This window comes from Mauremys mutica, chromosome 1 (genome assembly GCF_020497125.1).
Source record: "Mauremys mutica isolate MM-2020 ecotype Southern chromosome 1, ASM2049712v1, whole genome shotgun sequence".
Lineage (NCBI taxonomy): Eukaryota > Metazoa > Chordata > Testudines > Geoemydidae > Mauremys > Mauremys mutica.
Genome location: NC_059072.1, coordinates 252995018 through 253010565, shown reverse-complemented (window position 1 = coordinate 253010565; position 15548 = coordinate 252995018). Strand labels below are relative to the sequence as shown.

At 41.2% G+C, this 15548-nt stretch overlaps 1 protein-coding gene across 1 annotated transcript in view; it reads left to right on the top strand.

Moving 5' to 3' along the window:
* CDC16 (cell division cycle 16) overlaps positions 1-15548 on the top strand; it is a 65829-nt gene that overhangs the window by 8795 nt on the left and 41486 nt on the right. The window contains exons 5-10 of the mRNA XM_045007190.1: positions 4049-4189; positions 6685-6844; positions 7688-7782; positions 8362-8495; positions 9321-9400; positions 11631-11680. Coding sequence (XP_044863125.1) covers positions 4049-4189; positions 6685-6844; positions 7688-7782; positions 8362-8495; positions 9321-9400; positions 11631-11680 — 660 coding nt within the window. The remainder of the gene's footprint in view (positions 1-4048; positions 4190-6684; positions 6845-7687; positions 7783-8361; positions 8496-9320; positions 9401-11630; positions 11681-15548) is intronic.

The following is a 15548-nucleotide window of genomic DNA, read 5'->3' as shown; positions in this document are numbered from 1 at the left end:
AGCTCATGACCCCCCATGTAATAACCTCGTGACCCCCTGAGGGGTCCTGACCCCCAGTTTGAGAACCCCTGAGCTAGAGGGTTTCCGGCAGCTGCAGTTCCCTGCATGCCCTGAGGGAAGGAGATGGCGGTGCTTGGGGCTGGGGAGGGTGTCTGGGCAGGGGGGGCCACAGCTGGGCTCTGGGGGCGGGAGGGGTTGTGGGTGTCTGACCCCCTGGCTGGGCTCAGGGTGTGGGGGCAGAGAAACAGGAACTGGGTTGTCATAGGGATTTCTTTAACTCTCTACTCCTGGAGGGAAATTTTGTGTGTCTGTATTGTTACAAATATACCTGCTGACAGGTATTTTGAAATAAATTACCAAAATAATTGAGACTGGCATGATTATGTAGAGTTATTTTGACAAATAAAATTTGCAGAATTTTAAAATTGTGTGTGCAGAACTTTTATTTTTTTTGGCGTACAATTGCCCCACGAGTAGTTTGTGCGTCTCTTGAATGAGACCAGAGAACAACAAATTTCTGCCTGCTCAGCATGGATGCTATAGATCCCAGGACACTTTCTTTAGAGGAAGGTGTTTGACCTGTTGTCTGTGCTCCAGAATTTTCCTTCTCTCTAATAATGTATAGTGTGGTTTATACTGGCTGGTTGCTGAATTTTGCCCCACAGGTAGCTTTGTTTTATTGGTGTTATAAGTATATAGTTGGCAGTATGCTTTCGGTCCCTTCTGGATTAAAAGCGCTATCTAAACAAAGTGCAACCAAAGAAATGAAATTGTCTGGAGGATGACTAAAATAAATGGAACAGCATGTATTTTGATTGATTGTAGCTAAGGCTGTTGATTGACTGCAGTTAACTCATCCGCTTAACTCAAAAAAATTGTGATTAAAAAAATTAATTGCTTTTAATCGCACTGTTAAACAATAGGATACAAAGAAAAATTTTAATAAATTTCAGTGATGTTTCTGCATTTTCAAATATATTGATTTAAATTACAACACAGTATACAAAGTAGACAGTGCTCACTTAATATTATTTTTTATTACAAATATTTGCACTGTAAAAATGGCAAACAAAAGAAACAGTATTTTTCAATTCACCTCATACAAGTACTGTAGTGCAATCTTTTTATGGTGAAAGTGCAACTTACAAATGTAGATTTTTTTTTTTGTTACAATAACTGCACTCAAAAACAAAACAATGTAAAACTTTAGCGCCTACAAGTCCACTCAGTTCTACTTCTTGTTAAATCACAAGTTTGTTTACATTTGCAGGAGATAATGCTGCCTGCTTCTTGTTTACATTATCACCTAAAAGTGAGAACAGTGGTTCACATGGCACTTTGGTAGCTGGCATTGCAAGGTATTTACTTGCCAGATATGCTACATTTGTATGCCCCTTCATGCTTCGGCCACCATTACAGAGGACATGCTTCCATGCTGATAATGCTTGTTAAAAAAATAATGCATTAATTAAATTTGTGACTGAACTCATTGGCGGAGAATTGTATGTTTCCTACTGTGTTTTACCTGTATTCTGCCATATATTTCATATTATAGCAGTCTCTGATGATGACCCAGCACGTTTGTTTTAAGAACACTTTCACTGCAGATTTGACAAAACGCAAAGAAGGTACCAATATGAGATTTGTAAAGCTAGCTACATCATGCAACCCAAATTTTAAGAATCTGAAATGCCTTCCAAAATCTCAGAGGGAGGAGGTGTAGCGCATGCTTTCAGAAGTCTTAAAAGAGCAACACTCCTATGTGGAAACTACAGAACCCGAACCACCAAAAAAGAAAATCAGCCCTCTGCTGGTGGCATCTGACTCAGATGATGAAAATGAACGTGTCAGGCTGCACTACTTTGGATGATTATCGAGCAGAACCCGTCATCAACATGGACGCTTGTCCCCAGAAATGGTGGTTGAAGTATGAAGGGACATACGAATCTTAAGTGCATTTGGCACATAAATATCTTGCAACGTTGGCTACAATGGTGCCATGCGAACGCCTGTTCTCACTTTCAGGTGATATTGTAAACAAGAAGTGCGCAGCATTATCTCCTGCAAATGTAAACAAACTTGTTTGACTAAACGATTGGCTGAACAAGAAGTAGGACTGAGTGGACTTGTAGGCTCTAAAGTTTTACATTGTTTTATTTTTGAATGCAGTTATTTTTTGTACATAATTCTACATTTGTAAGCACAACTTTCATGAAAAAGAGATTGCGCTTCAGTACACTTTTATTAAGTGAATTGAAAAATACTATTACTTTTGTTTTTTACAGTGCAAATATTATAAAAATAAATATAAAGTGAGCACTGTACACTTTGTATTCTGTGTTGTAATTTAAATCAATATACACCTCTACCCCGCTATAACGCGACCCGATATAACATGGGTTTGCATATAGCGCGGTAGCAGCGGGGCTCCGGCGGTGCTTTAAAGAGTCCGGGGCTCCTGCTGCTGCAGGGAGCCCAGGCCCTTTAAATCACCGCTGGATCCGTGCCGCCGTTACCCTGGGGCTACGCAGCAGGGCTTGGGCAGTGCTTTAAAGGGTCTGGGGCTGCGGCTGCTGCGGGGAGCCCCGGGCCCTTTAAATCGCTGGCTGAGCCCCGCTGCCGCAGCCCCAGGGTAGCGGTGGCAGGGCTCCAGCGGTGACTTAAAGGGCCCGGGGCTCTTTAAATCACCGCTGCAGACCTGTCACCGCTACCCTGATATAACGGCATTTCACTTATAATGCGGTAGGGATTTTTGGCTCTCCACGACCGTGTTATATCGGGGTAGAGGTCTATTTGAAAATGTAGAAAATATCCATAACTACTTAAATAAATAGTATTCTATTGTTTAACAGCACGATTAATCTTTTTAATCGTGCGACATCCCTAATTGTAACAAACGATAGAAAACCCCATCTTAATTCATTTTAAGGTATGTTTGTATACTTCTGTAATCACATCATGATAGGCACTATGATCATTCTGCAGGTATTTATTTTCCAAATGTTTGGTTGAGCAATACTGAAATATTGTGAATTGTTAATGTGAGGTGGTCGCGGCTCTCTCCCTGTCCATCAGGGAGGGAGTCCACGCCCCCTCACTACAATGCCTTTGGAGCAACTCAGTTCGGGGGGAATTAGCCGACAGTTAGTAGGCCCAAGCCTTCAGGCCAAGCAACAGTTGAGTCTGTGACCCTCAGCCAGGGCGGGCAGCCAAAAATTAAGGGTTCTGGCCTGCAGTCAGGCAGAGCAACACAGCAGTCTAGGGGAATCAGCTCTCTGGTGGGGCAGACAGCAAACCCAACTGGCGTCCTCTTGGCCCAAAGGTGGGGAGGCTGCCTCCTCCAGGAGTGGGGTGGTAGCGAGGGTAGAGGGACGCACCCCCACCTGACTCCACTGCATCCCAGCCCAGGGCCTGAACAGTGGCAGAGTGGTCTGCCACTGGGTCAGCAGAGAATCCGTCCGCAACACACTTACAGTCAGTAATGCGGACAAACTCTATTTGGCTTCCCTGGGCTTCTTCCTACACTCCCATTCAGGGAGTACCTGGGTTCTGGGGTCGTTGTTCATCTCACTGAGGTAAACAGCTAGTAGCAGCCCCAACAGTTCCTTGGTGTCCCTGGTGCCTGGCAGTTCCAGCAGTCCCTCTGTGTCTCTGGCGCTATAGCAGCCTCCATTGGGTCTGAGCTCCAGCAGCGGGCTGGGGGGAGATGTCCTGCTCCTCCGGTAGTTTTCCTCCAGCTAAGCTGTAAGGCCTGCCTTTTATATTTCTGTTTCCTGTTCCACCCCTCTGCTTCTGGTGGGGTGGTCGGAGGTGTCCCAGTTCTGCCCATCAGGGGGTGGTCGCGGCTCTCTCCCTGTCCGTAAGGGAGGGAGACCTTGCTCTCTCACTACAATTAGATTCTGATGATAAGCTGATATACAGCTAAATAAAGATATGCCTAAATGTGAAGTGGCTTGGCCTACCAACTCTATAATTTTTACTTGCCATAGTCTTATTATTGGTGTTTTGATTTTAAATGCTTAACATCTTACCCTTGTTTTCTCTGTAGTATGCTGCAAAAGAGCATCAACAGGCTCTTGATATTCTTGACATGGAAGAGCCAATCAACAAAAGACTATTTGAAAAATACTTGAAGGATGAAAGTGGGTTGAAAGACTCTACCAGTGGCTGGGAGATGTCACAATCCTCTGTAGGTAGCATTTTCAAAACATGATATTTTCATAGTTGAAGAAGAATGTTAATATTATACAGGGATTTATCAGAAAGTAATGTCATTGGCATCTGGGCTTGAAACTGAATGTGTGTCTGACTTTTATTATAGGATAATGAATATTTATTTATTCCAGAAGTATTTATACTGGAATATTTATTCCAGAAGTATTATGTGTTTTCTCCATTTAGTCAGAAATCTATACTTAGATCTAGCTGTCTTGATTATTGCCTATATTAAATGATAATCCTGGTTTGTCACTATTACTAGTGTTGTTGTGCAAATGCTTGCTCAGAATTAATAATTGAGAATTTCTAGGGAGTTCTACGTAATCTATTTCAGTTTTAAAATAAATAAATTCTAGGTCTTCCAGATACGAATCGAGCCTTGACAATGTAAACTATCATCTCTTTCAGTTGGACTGCAGATTCTTGGAGATAAATAACAATAAGGGAATGAACTTATTCTGCCTTTTTAAGTATTTTTTTGAGGTGTTAACACTGTGTAATGGGTTTGCACTCACCTCTTGCGAGCACCCTCTGGTGGCATGCGTGTGCCTGCACTCTCTCTGCCTGTTTGTGGTGGGTCTTCACTGACCCAGCTGGCCGGCCAAGTCATACACAGTCTGAGAGATGAAAGCAAAGCAAACCCTTTTCGGGGTACAAGTCTAACGAGGCCTCTCTCAGTGCTCTCTGTAATGTCTCTCTGGTTGTCCGTGTTCCGGAATAGAGCAGTGCCCCGGGGCTCCTCCACTGGAGGCAATGTCTTCACCTTCTCAGGGCCTTTCTGGCCATAGCTCTTCAGCTGGGCCACTACAGTTCAGTTCCCCCTCTGGGGTGTCTCAATGTCCAGGCCACTTCCCCTAGTGACTAATGGAGGGCTCAGGGGCCCTGGGCCCACTCCCTACTCCTGGTCCCAACCCAGGGACCCTGTAGATTCCAGCTGTCACTGTGTCCCTTTATCTAAACCGTGCTGCTGTAATTCCCTGGGCTATTTCCCCACTGTCCTGTGTTGTCTTCACCCTTATCTCAGGGCCTTGTCCTGATGGAGTCCCTGCAATCTGCTCAGGGCTCCTTCTTGCTCTTCCTGGCTTCTGGCACCACTACCTCATTTGATGTCCTGCAGCTCCCTCAGCCAGCCACACACCATCCACGCTCCTTCATCTCTAGCAAGGAACTGAACTCACTCTGGCCCTGCAGCTCTTCTTATACTAGACTGCTGGGCCTTGATTGGCTGCTTCCCACACAGCTGCTCTAGGCAGCTTGGAGGACCTCTCTACTGCCCTTTTCTGGGGATGGGTGTAGCAGGGCCACAAGGTCTCCAGCAGGGGGCCTCAGAGCCTAGTCCACCCCGTGTCACACTGGCTGCGTCTTCACTAGGAATGCAGCGGCACAGCTGCAACTGCACCACTGTAGCACTTCAGTGTAGGCACTCACTACAGCGATGGGAGTGGTTCTACCATTGCTGTAGTTAATTCACTTCTTTGAGAGGTATGGAATTTGCGCCCCCCCTCCCCAATGCATGGCCCAATTGGCCTGACTGCAGCTGTCACACCCCCTCATCCCCTAAACTATAGAAGTCAAACTATGCTTGTGTAGCTAGATCAGTGGAGAATTCTTCCTCAACCTAGCATTGTCTACACCAGCGGTTAGATTGACTTAACTACATCATGCAAGGGTGGATTTTTCATGACCCTGTGCAACACAGTTATGTTGATCTAACTTTTTAGTGTAGACCTAGCTTTAATCTCTTCATTGCTTCTGTCAATGAGGCGTGGCTTGACTACACTTGAATATTAATTTGGATTAAGGTAGCATGTGAATTTAAAGTGTGAAACTCCAGTGTAGACAGACCCTTAAATACCAGCATTAAAAATCACTTACCTGCTTGCAGTAGCAATTAGGAAGTTGCCTTTGGGGAGCTAGAGTATCACCAGGGCTGAACCATCAACTTCTCTAGGATTTAAGATTTAATTTTAATTGTGGTTTCAGTGATAATCTTTCAGATGTGAACATAGAGCGTGCCATCCTCTTGAGTGACAGACGTAGCTCCACTGCTTCTAGTATTACTGATAGGTTTCTCAAGAAACTCCACGGTGACACTGAAAAGCTAAGACAATTTGGGCTGTAATAAAAGAGGTTATCTTCCGGTTGTGAAAAGTATAGTAAAATTAGTGCTCTCTTTAATAACCCTCAAGGGCTCTTGTTTGAATTATTGCATATTAGTCTACCTATTTTTGTCATGTATTTAACCAGTTCTTGTTTGGTTGTAGACAGCTTAATGTAGTATTCGTTTTGGTTTTAGATTATTAGTAACAAATGTTATATATCAAGGCAATAAAAAGAATAAAAACCAGATTCCATCATATATGAAATGCTTGTTACTTTTCAGGTAGTCCATTTCTTTTGTGCTCAAAACCAAATTACATACATTGATTCAGTGTCTGACCTCCAGCCCTGCTTTTCCATCACTAGATCAAGAGTTCTATTTGCCTTTTGCGAGGGAAGATCTATGATGCTCTGGATAATAGAACCCTGGCAACGTACAGCTACAAAGAAGCCTTGAAGCTTGATGTTTACTGCTTTGAAGCATTTGACCTTTTAACATCACACCATATGCTAACAGCACAAGAAGGTTTGGATTAGCTGTGTTTGTTTCTCATATATAAATGAAATCATCTCCCGTTTTACCATACATTTTGTCCAGTAGATAAAAGTTAGAGTAATCAGTTTAAAATTATTTTGAGAAAATATTCCATGCCCAAATATTAGCAACTCTTTGGTTTTATTAAATGGACAAAAACTGTTAATCATTTAAGCTGTAGGTTTCAGCAAAAAATAATCACCACTGTTGGGCACAACCAGTGAGGGTATGACGACTGGGTCTCATAAACTGACAATCAATAAGATCTGCCAGGTGCTAGGAGCAAAATAAACCTAGCTCTTCTACCTCCTAACCAGCACCTCCTGCAGCTCCAGTGCTCCCTACTCAGAGTTAGCAACCTTTTTTGAGGTGATCTCTTTTGAAGTAAAAAAGGATTGTGGGATTTGGGTTGCTTATGGCAAGAAACCACAGTTGGATTTGGCATTATGGATGCCAAACTGTTGTGAATCCTTTCTTTAGACATCTTGCATTTCAGTGAACAACCTTAGCTTACAGCGTAAGTATAAAACAGTAGGCTGTGGTACTCCATCTTTATGTTAACTTTAATTTGAATTGTAGAAAGAGAGGGCCTGAAAACAAAGAGGATTCAGTCATTTACTTCCATATCTCTCAATATTATCATAGCAGAGCGCAGTTAGTCACTTTTGGTGTATTTATGGTATGCTGTTTTCTTTATGGTATTGGGGTGGATATCACAAAACTTTTCACAGCCTTTGCATTCAATGAAAATCAGTTCTTTACAACTTGTTAAAAAAAATTTTGTTTACTTCAAACATAGTTTACCTCAGGTTCATATTTTTTTAATTTACCCAGAAAAAGAGCTTCTTGAATCTCTACCTCTTGGTAAACAGTGTACAGAAGAAGAACAAGATTTGCTTCATTTTCTGTTTGAGAACAAACTGAAAAAGGTAAAAATCTGATTAATCCTATGGAAATCTTGCCTTCAGATGTAAGTATCATACACAACTGTTTTTGTCCTTAGCTTCAAAGATATAATTTAAAAATTCTTATATGGTTTTGATTGTGTTATGACCAAATTGCCATTATTAGCTCTCCATTGATAGAAGTGTGTAACAATTTCATATTCATTTCCTTTAATGTATGTTATAGCCTTACTTAATGGAAACCCCTAATTCTGGCTGTCTTAAAATATATTACTTCCAAAGTGGTTTTTTTCTGGAGATAAAAATGTAGCATAGGCCAGCATGGAACAGTTAGTGCTATGACACTCACAGCATTGTGTCCTTTTTGGAGACTACCCTTCAAATTCTTTCATTGTTGGAAGTTGCTTATGCCAAATGTGTCATAAAGAAATGCGTTACCTAAAAGTTAATTTTATACTCAATACAGGCTTTTTATATGGAGTCAAAATTTGAGGTTCAGAGGTCCTTAAATTATCATTTTCAGAACTAAAAACAAATATTGATAGAACAATGCTTGAGTTTTCCCATTTTATATCATAGTTATGTTACAATTATCTTTTTCAGTATAATAAGCCAAGTGAAACAATAATTCCTGAATCTGTAGATGGTCTTCAGGACAATCTGGATGTAGTAGTGTCCTTAGCTGAAAGACATTATTATAACTGTGACTTCAAAATGTGCTACAAGCTTACTTCTGTGTAAGTATATGAAGCAACTTTGATATTTATTTGAAAGTTCATTTTGCTACCTTTCAGATGGCTTGCAGAAATAAATTCTGTATAATCACAAGTTCACCCAAATATATTATTGACTCGGTTGTTTAATGTGTATTTTGCAAGCTAATACCTCAAGTAGAGTAAACATGCAGTTGACTCTAGCATTTGATGTTGTAAAAGTACATCTGTTTTACGTGTGGCACAAAGCAAAATACTTGGCCTTTATATGATGCTGCCTTATGTTAACCCCTACATTTTCTCTGCGGGAGTGGGGGCTGCGCACTCTGGTGGATCAAAACCAGTTCGATATAACGCGGTAAGATTTTTTTGGCTTCCGAGAACAGCGTTGCAGTGGGGTAGAGATGTACTCTGCATTCATTTGGTAGTGAAGTGTGAAACAAATATAGTGCAAATTGCATTCAGTTTTCCTAATGTCTGTTCCATCTGTCAGAATTTCTTGTTAATTTATATGTTTAGCTAAATCAGTTCTAATTGTTCTGTTGTGTGGTTAGACTTTATTATGCTATCAGGAAATGACCACTTGTAAAGAGATCATGATTATCTTGTGAAGAGATCATGATTACCCTTTATCTGTCTGGGGGTTCGGCCTGCTTTGAGCAGGGGTTGGACTAGATGACCTCCTAAGGTCCCTTCCAACCCTGATATTCTAGGATTCCATGATTATAGATTGATTGAAGTGCTAATTGCTCACTATATAATATGTTATAACAGTAATATGTCTGCAAATCAATTAAATGATTTTAATAATTTACTTTATAATAATCCTTGCTGTTTCTGTATTTTCAGAGTAATGGAAAAAGATCCTTTCCATGCCAATTGTTTACCTGTGCACATAGGGACACTCGTGGAGCTGAATAAAGCAAATGGTGAGAAATATTATTGACTAATTTTGTAATATGATTAGAGTCAAATATAGATTTTTATTTTTAAAAGACACTTAGGTTATTTTCCTAATGTCTTTAGGGTAGCCTCTAAAAATAAAACCAAGATTTCACCACAACTCTTAGATTTGAACCAGCAAGAAATATCTGACCCTCTGCATGCAGTTTCCACAGGATGGCCATAAAGAGGGAGGGAAAAGAAAAAAAAAAAAACCCTCACAACAGGGATTTGGAGAGCTGCACAGGGAAGAGAACTCATGTAAATGATTGTCCTGTACCCTTTATCAGTCTTCTCTGTGTCTTGTCCCTTGGGCTATGCAGCCAGTGAGTCACTACTGTGAGCCAACCTATTATTGCTTAAGTTCTGACATGTTTTCAACAGCCTAGTGTTCAAACAATGAAAGAAAATGTATTTTAAACAAAAATAGAGGGACATTTTCAAAAGTGGCTACTTGTAACCACAAAATACATGAGCATATCTATTGTGTTTGCCAGAAGTTTTCAAACTTCCATAGTGTGAACTTCATCTTAATAGACAGTGTTTCACAAGCTGCCTCCTGTCCCATTTACAATCACATAGATCTCATCTCCTTTCAGTTAAGATGCTGTTCACAAGTACTCAACATCCCTGTGGCAACTACAACAATAATGTAGCTTAGACATCTGATTCTTGTTTCCAGCTGTTTGTACAGTCATCCATGCTCTTTCCAAAGAAGAACTTGGAGGTCTTTGGAAACAGCTGGAAACGGGACTGAGGAGCCATCATCAAATGACATGCAGTCTCTCAATGGACGACAGTTTGGGAAATGCTGGCGCAAATGCTGTCATATGTATGCATGAGTGGGCCATTAAAGGTTTGTGTGAACAGATAGCTATTGTGTGGCAAGTTGGGGCATAAATTTACAACATAGGAGTGTGCTGCATACTAATTAGCCATATGGACCATGCACTAAAAATTTCCTAGTGCGTTTTGATCTACTCCTCTTTGGAATCAGAACTTTTACTGCATGGTAGCAGGGTCCACTTGGCTAGTTAGTGCCAGCTCATTTAAGTGCTGTAGAATTACATCCCAGATTGTCGCATGCTAACTCTCTAGGCAAGTCCTTAGTGTGCTAACTCTTGTTTGTGTGCAATAGGTGTGCTTGCAGATTTTGCCGTTGCAATATAGTCAGCCATTTTCAAAAATGTAGCCTGTAGTCTTGTTTTTCTACAAGTATGTCTTGAGACAACTTTTTTTTCCCATAAAACATGAGGTATATTGCAAACAGTATCTCTTTATGTTGAAGAACATTGTCATGTAGGAGCACAATAGTTTATATACTTTGTCTGGAAAACAAGCATTATGCCCTCACACAGTATGCAAAATGTAGTGTGATTTCTTGTTACACCGCATAAGCTTTATTATCAGAGAACTGTTTGGTTTCTTAAAGTAATTAAATGTTGATAAAAAATGTATTTCAAACTTTACCAAGTAGCACCATTTTTACCAAAAAAAAAAAGTAAGAAACTCTAGATTCAATTGTTTAACTTTTTTAGCTTTTATTTTCAAGCATATTTTATTATATTAATTTTGAAGCAACATTTCTGAAATTTTAAGTTAGTTCATGCTATCAAGATTTCAACTAGAGACAAACCAACATAGTTAGTTATTTTTAGTTACAGGCAGATTAACTTTTGAGTTTTTGATGTATTTTGCAAGACTTTTGAAAATGTAAATGTAGTAATCAAATCAGTATATATGTTGTACAGTTCATAACTGTATTAAGAACATAAGAATGGCCATGCTGGGTCAGATCAATGTTCCACCTAGCCCGGTATCCTGTCATCTGACAGTGGGCAGTGCCAGGTTCTTTGGAGGGAATTCTAAGTTGCTTTAAAGATATTGAAACATTTAGACTGGGATTTTCAAAGGTACTTAAGAAAGTCAGGTTTACAGTTCACATTCTCTCACATAGCCTTCACAAACCAATTTTTTTCTTTTGTTGTTTAAATGCAAAATAACTGAACATTCTAATGTTTCAAATTTTGAAAAAAAAGATGAACATGTAAAAGGTCAAATTATCTATCTTTAAAGAATGGAATATTTGAGTTTATATACTAATTTGCAGTTTGTAATATGAGATGATTTAGCACTGCTTTAGAAAAGTTTATTGGCCAAAATATGTGTTAGTGTTTGACATGCTTTAATTTTCTTTTCTTTTTTTCACCCATACAGAGCTATTCTATCTTTCTCATAAATTGGTGGATTTGTACCCAAATAATCCTGTAAGTTGTTATAGGTCCCTATAGTCTGTGTTCCTCCAGCTTTGCATAAGTAAAAGCAACAGAAATTGTAATCTAATAATCCGTTTGAACAACCAGAATTCAGACTCAGGAAGTGATAGTGTGGAAATAGTTAATTTATTTCTTTTTTTGTCCTGTACCATAATTTGATTAAATTTACAATCCATTTAGAATAAAAATATTTCTTAATATAAAACATATTCAGTTTGTAGAATTTGCCACTGATGGAGATCATGAAAACAGGTCTCCAGCTAGATTTAAAAAAAGATAGATCACTTTACAATTACTAACACTATTATTTTAGCTTGAGTAACTAAAAGATAATGTCGTGCTTTTGAGTATAAAATTATTATCTGCAGCAGGCATGGAGGAATTTTCCTCCCATATTCAGAAGTATTACATAACTGACATTCCTTCAACATTTTATATTGGTGAGAGTCTTCTGATGCTCCAAAAGATGGTGTGGCTAAGAAGTTTAAAACCCTTTGTGTAAAAAATAATTGATTTAAATCACTTAAAACTCCGTTCTCCCTTATTGGGGAGATATGTGCAAGAAAAACATTTTCCCCACTTCATAGAATTGTTCCCAATGCTTTTTGCGTAGATAACTGAAAAGGCATTGTCTTTTAAAACGTCAAACTTAGTGTCAATGATTTTTAGACGTTTGAATACGTTTGTTTTATAAACAGTGTTCTGATAGTTTGAAAATTTGTGTACTGTGCACACCGTTCACTGCTTACTACCAACTTTAACAGTGCATAGAGATAGTGTTCCACCTACGTGATGGACTCTACACATACATGATTGGGCATGTAACTAGGGTACTGTACATTGAAATAAATTCAGCTTCATGTATTCAGCGAATACTCTTTCAACTAAGCACATACCTGTGCAAATATAAGAACTATTCAAATAAACACAATGTGTGGAGAATGTCCCATCATCACTGGTATCAGTGAATTTAAAATACATTTATTTTGTTTGTTTCTATGAATCTGAGTTGCATTTCTTTGATTTGTAGGCAGACAATATTTGTTATTGGATCAAAGTCTGATGATGAAAGAGTCAAGCTTACATAGGGCTCTTCTTCAGCTCTGAGTAAGCTCAAAATCTTGTCCTTCACCAACAGATGTTGGTCCAATAATAGATATTACCTCACCAACCATGTGTCTCTAATATCCTGGGACCAACACAGCAAACAACTTTCTTTGATTGTGTGATTGATCATAGTTTTCTCTTTTTTAGAAAACAAATCTAATGTTAAAAAAACCCCACTAATCTAAAATTTAGATTATCTGCTCAGAATTCAAAGTCCTCCTTTTAGAGTATCAGAGGGGTAGCCATGTTAGTCTGGATCTGTAAAAGCAGCAAAGAGTCTTGTGGGTATGTCTACACTACGGGATTATTCCGATTGTACAGAAACCGGTTTTTTAAAACAGATTGTATAAAGTCGAGTGCACGCGGCCACAACTAAGCACATTAATTCGGCGGTGTGCATCCATGTACCGAGGCTAATGTCGATTTCCGGAGCGTTGCACTGTGGGTAGCTATCCCATAGCTATCCCATAGTTCCCACAGTCTCCCCCGCCCATTGGAATTCTGGGTTGAGATCCCAATGCATGATGGGGCAAAAACAGTGTCGTGGGTGATTCTGGGTAAATGTCGTCACTCAATCCTTCCTCCTTGAAAGCAACGGCAGACAATCATTTTGTGCCCTTTTTCCCTGGATTGCCCTGGCAGACGCCATAGCATGGCAACCATGGAGCCTGTTTTGCCTTTTGTCACTGTCACCGTATGTGTACTGGATGCTGCTGGCAGACACGGTACTGCAGTGTTACACAGCAGCATTCATTTGCCTTTGCAAGGTAGCAGAGACGGTTACCATCCCTTGTGCACCGTCTGCCATTGTAAATTGGCGATGAGATGATGGTTATCAGTCATTTTGCACCGTTTGCAATTGGAAATTGACGATGACGGTTATCAATCCTTTTGTACTGTCTGCTGCTGTCATGGGTGCTCCCGGCTGGCCTCACTGAGGTCGGCCGGGGGCGCATGGACAAAAATGGGAATGACTCCCCGGGTCATTCCCTTCTTTATGTTTTGTCTAAAAATAGAGTCAGTCCTGCCTAGAATATGGGGCAAGTGTACTAGAGAACCAGAGAGCACAGCTGCTCCGGGTCAGAGGCCCAGACATCCCGCAGAAATGATGAGTTGCATGCCATTCTAGGGGGTGCCCCTGCAACAACCCCACCTGTTGCTTCCCTCTTCCCCCAACCCTCCTGGGCTACCGTGGAAGCGTCCCCCCATTTGTGTGATGAAATAATAAAGAATGCAGGAATAAGAAACACTGAATTTTTAGTGAGATAAAATGAGAGGGAGGCAGCCTCCAGCTGCTATGATAGTCCAGGCAGGATATTAAAGGGTGGTGGGGAGAGGAGCGCAGCCTCCCGCTGCTATGATAGTCCAGGGAGTACAGAATCTTCTTTAGACATGAAAGGGGGGCGGAGGGGCTGATGGAGCTCAGCCTCCAGCTGCTATGATGAGGACAGTTACCAAGCCTTTTGTACCGTCTGCCGGGAATGACGGGGAGTCATTCCCATTTTTACCCAGGCGCCCCCGGCCGACCTCACCGAGGCCAGCCAGGAGCACTCACGGGCTGATGATGACGATGGCTGCCAGTCATTTTGCACCATCTGCCACCGAGAAGGGGATGCTGGTGTTCAGCGCTGCAGCAGCCCGTCTACCAGCAGCATGCAGTAGACATAGGATGACATTGAAAAAAGGCAAGAAACGATTTTTTTTCCCTTTTCTTTCGGGGGGGGGGGGGAGAAGGGTGTAAATTGACGACATATACCCTGAAACACCTGGGAAAATGTTTTTGACCCTTCAGGCATTGGGAGCTCAGCCAAGAATGCAAATGCTTTTCGGACACTGTTGGGACTGTGGGATAGCTGGAGTCCTCAGTACCCCCTCCCTCCCTCCATGAGCGTCCATTTGATTCTTTGGCTTTCCGTTACGCTTGTCACGCAGCACTGTGCTGAGTCCCTGCTGTGGCTTCTGTCTATCATAGCCTGGAGATTTTTTCAAATGCTTTGTCATTTCGTCTTCTGTAACGGAGCTCTGATAGAACAGATTTGTCTCCCCATACAGCGATCAGATCCAGTATCTCCCATACGGTCCATGCTGGAGCTCTTTTTGGATTTGGGACTGCATCGCCACCCGTGCTGATCAGAGCTCCACGCTGGGCAAACAGGAAATGAAATTCAAAAGTTCGCGGGGCTTTTCCTGTCTACCTGGCCAGTGCATCCGAGTTCAGATTGCTTTCCAGAGCGGTCACAATGGTGCACTGTGGGATACCGCCCGGAGGCCAATACCGTCGAATTGTGGCCACACGAACCCTAATCCGACATGGCAATACCGATTTCAGTGCTACTCCCCTCATCGGGGAGGAGTACAGAAATCGGTTTAAAGAGCCCTTTATATCGATATAAAGGGCTTCGTTGTGTGGATGGGTGCAGGGTTAATTCGGTTTAATGCTGCTAAATTCGGTTTAAATGCATAGTGTAGACCAGGCCTGTGGCACCTTATAGACTAACGGATGTATTGGAGCATGAGCTTTCGTGGCTGCATGCATCCGACGAAGTGGGTATTCACCCACGAAAGCTCATGCTCCAATACGTCTGCTAGTCTATAAGGTGCCATAGGACTCTTTGCTGCTCCTTTAGAGTGACAGTTGCATAATTCTACATGTGGGATGCAAACTTCCACCCAATGCTATTGAGCTCCAGGAACCTTCTGGCCTTCTAGATAACGCAAATGCCCCCCTTCTGGTAATTAATATTTGAGGCTG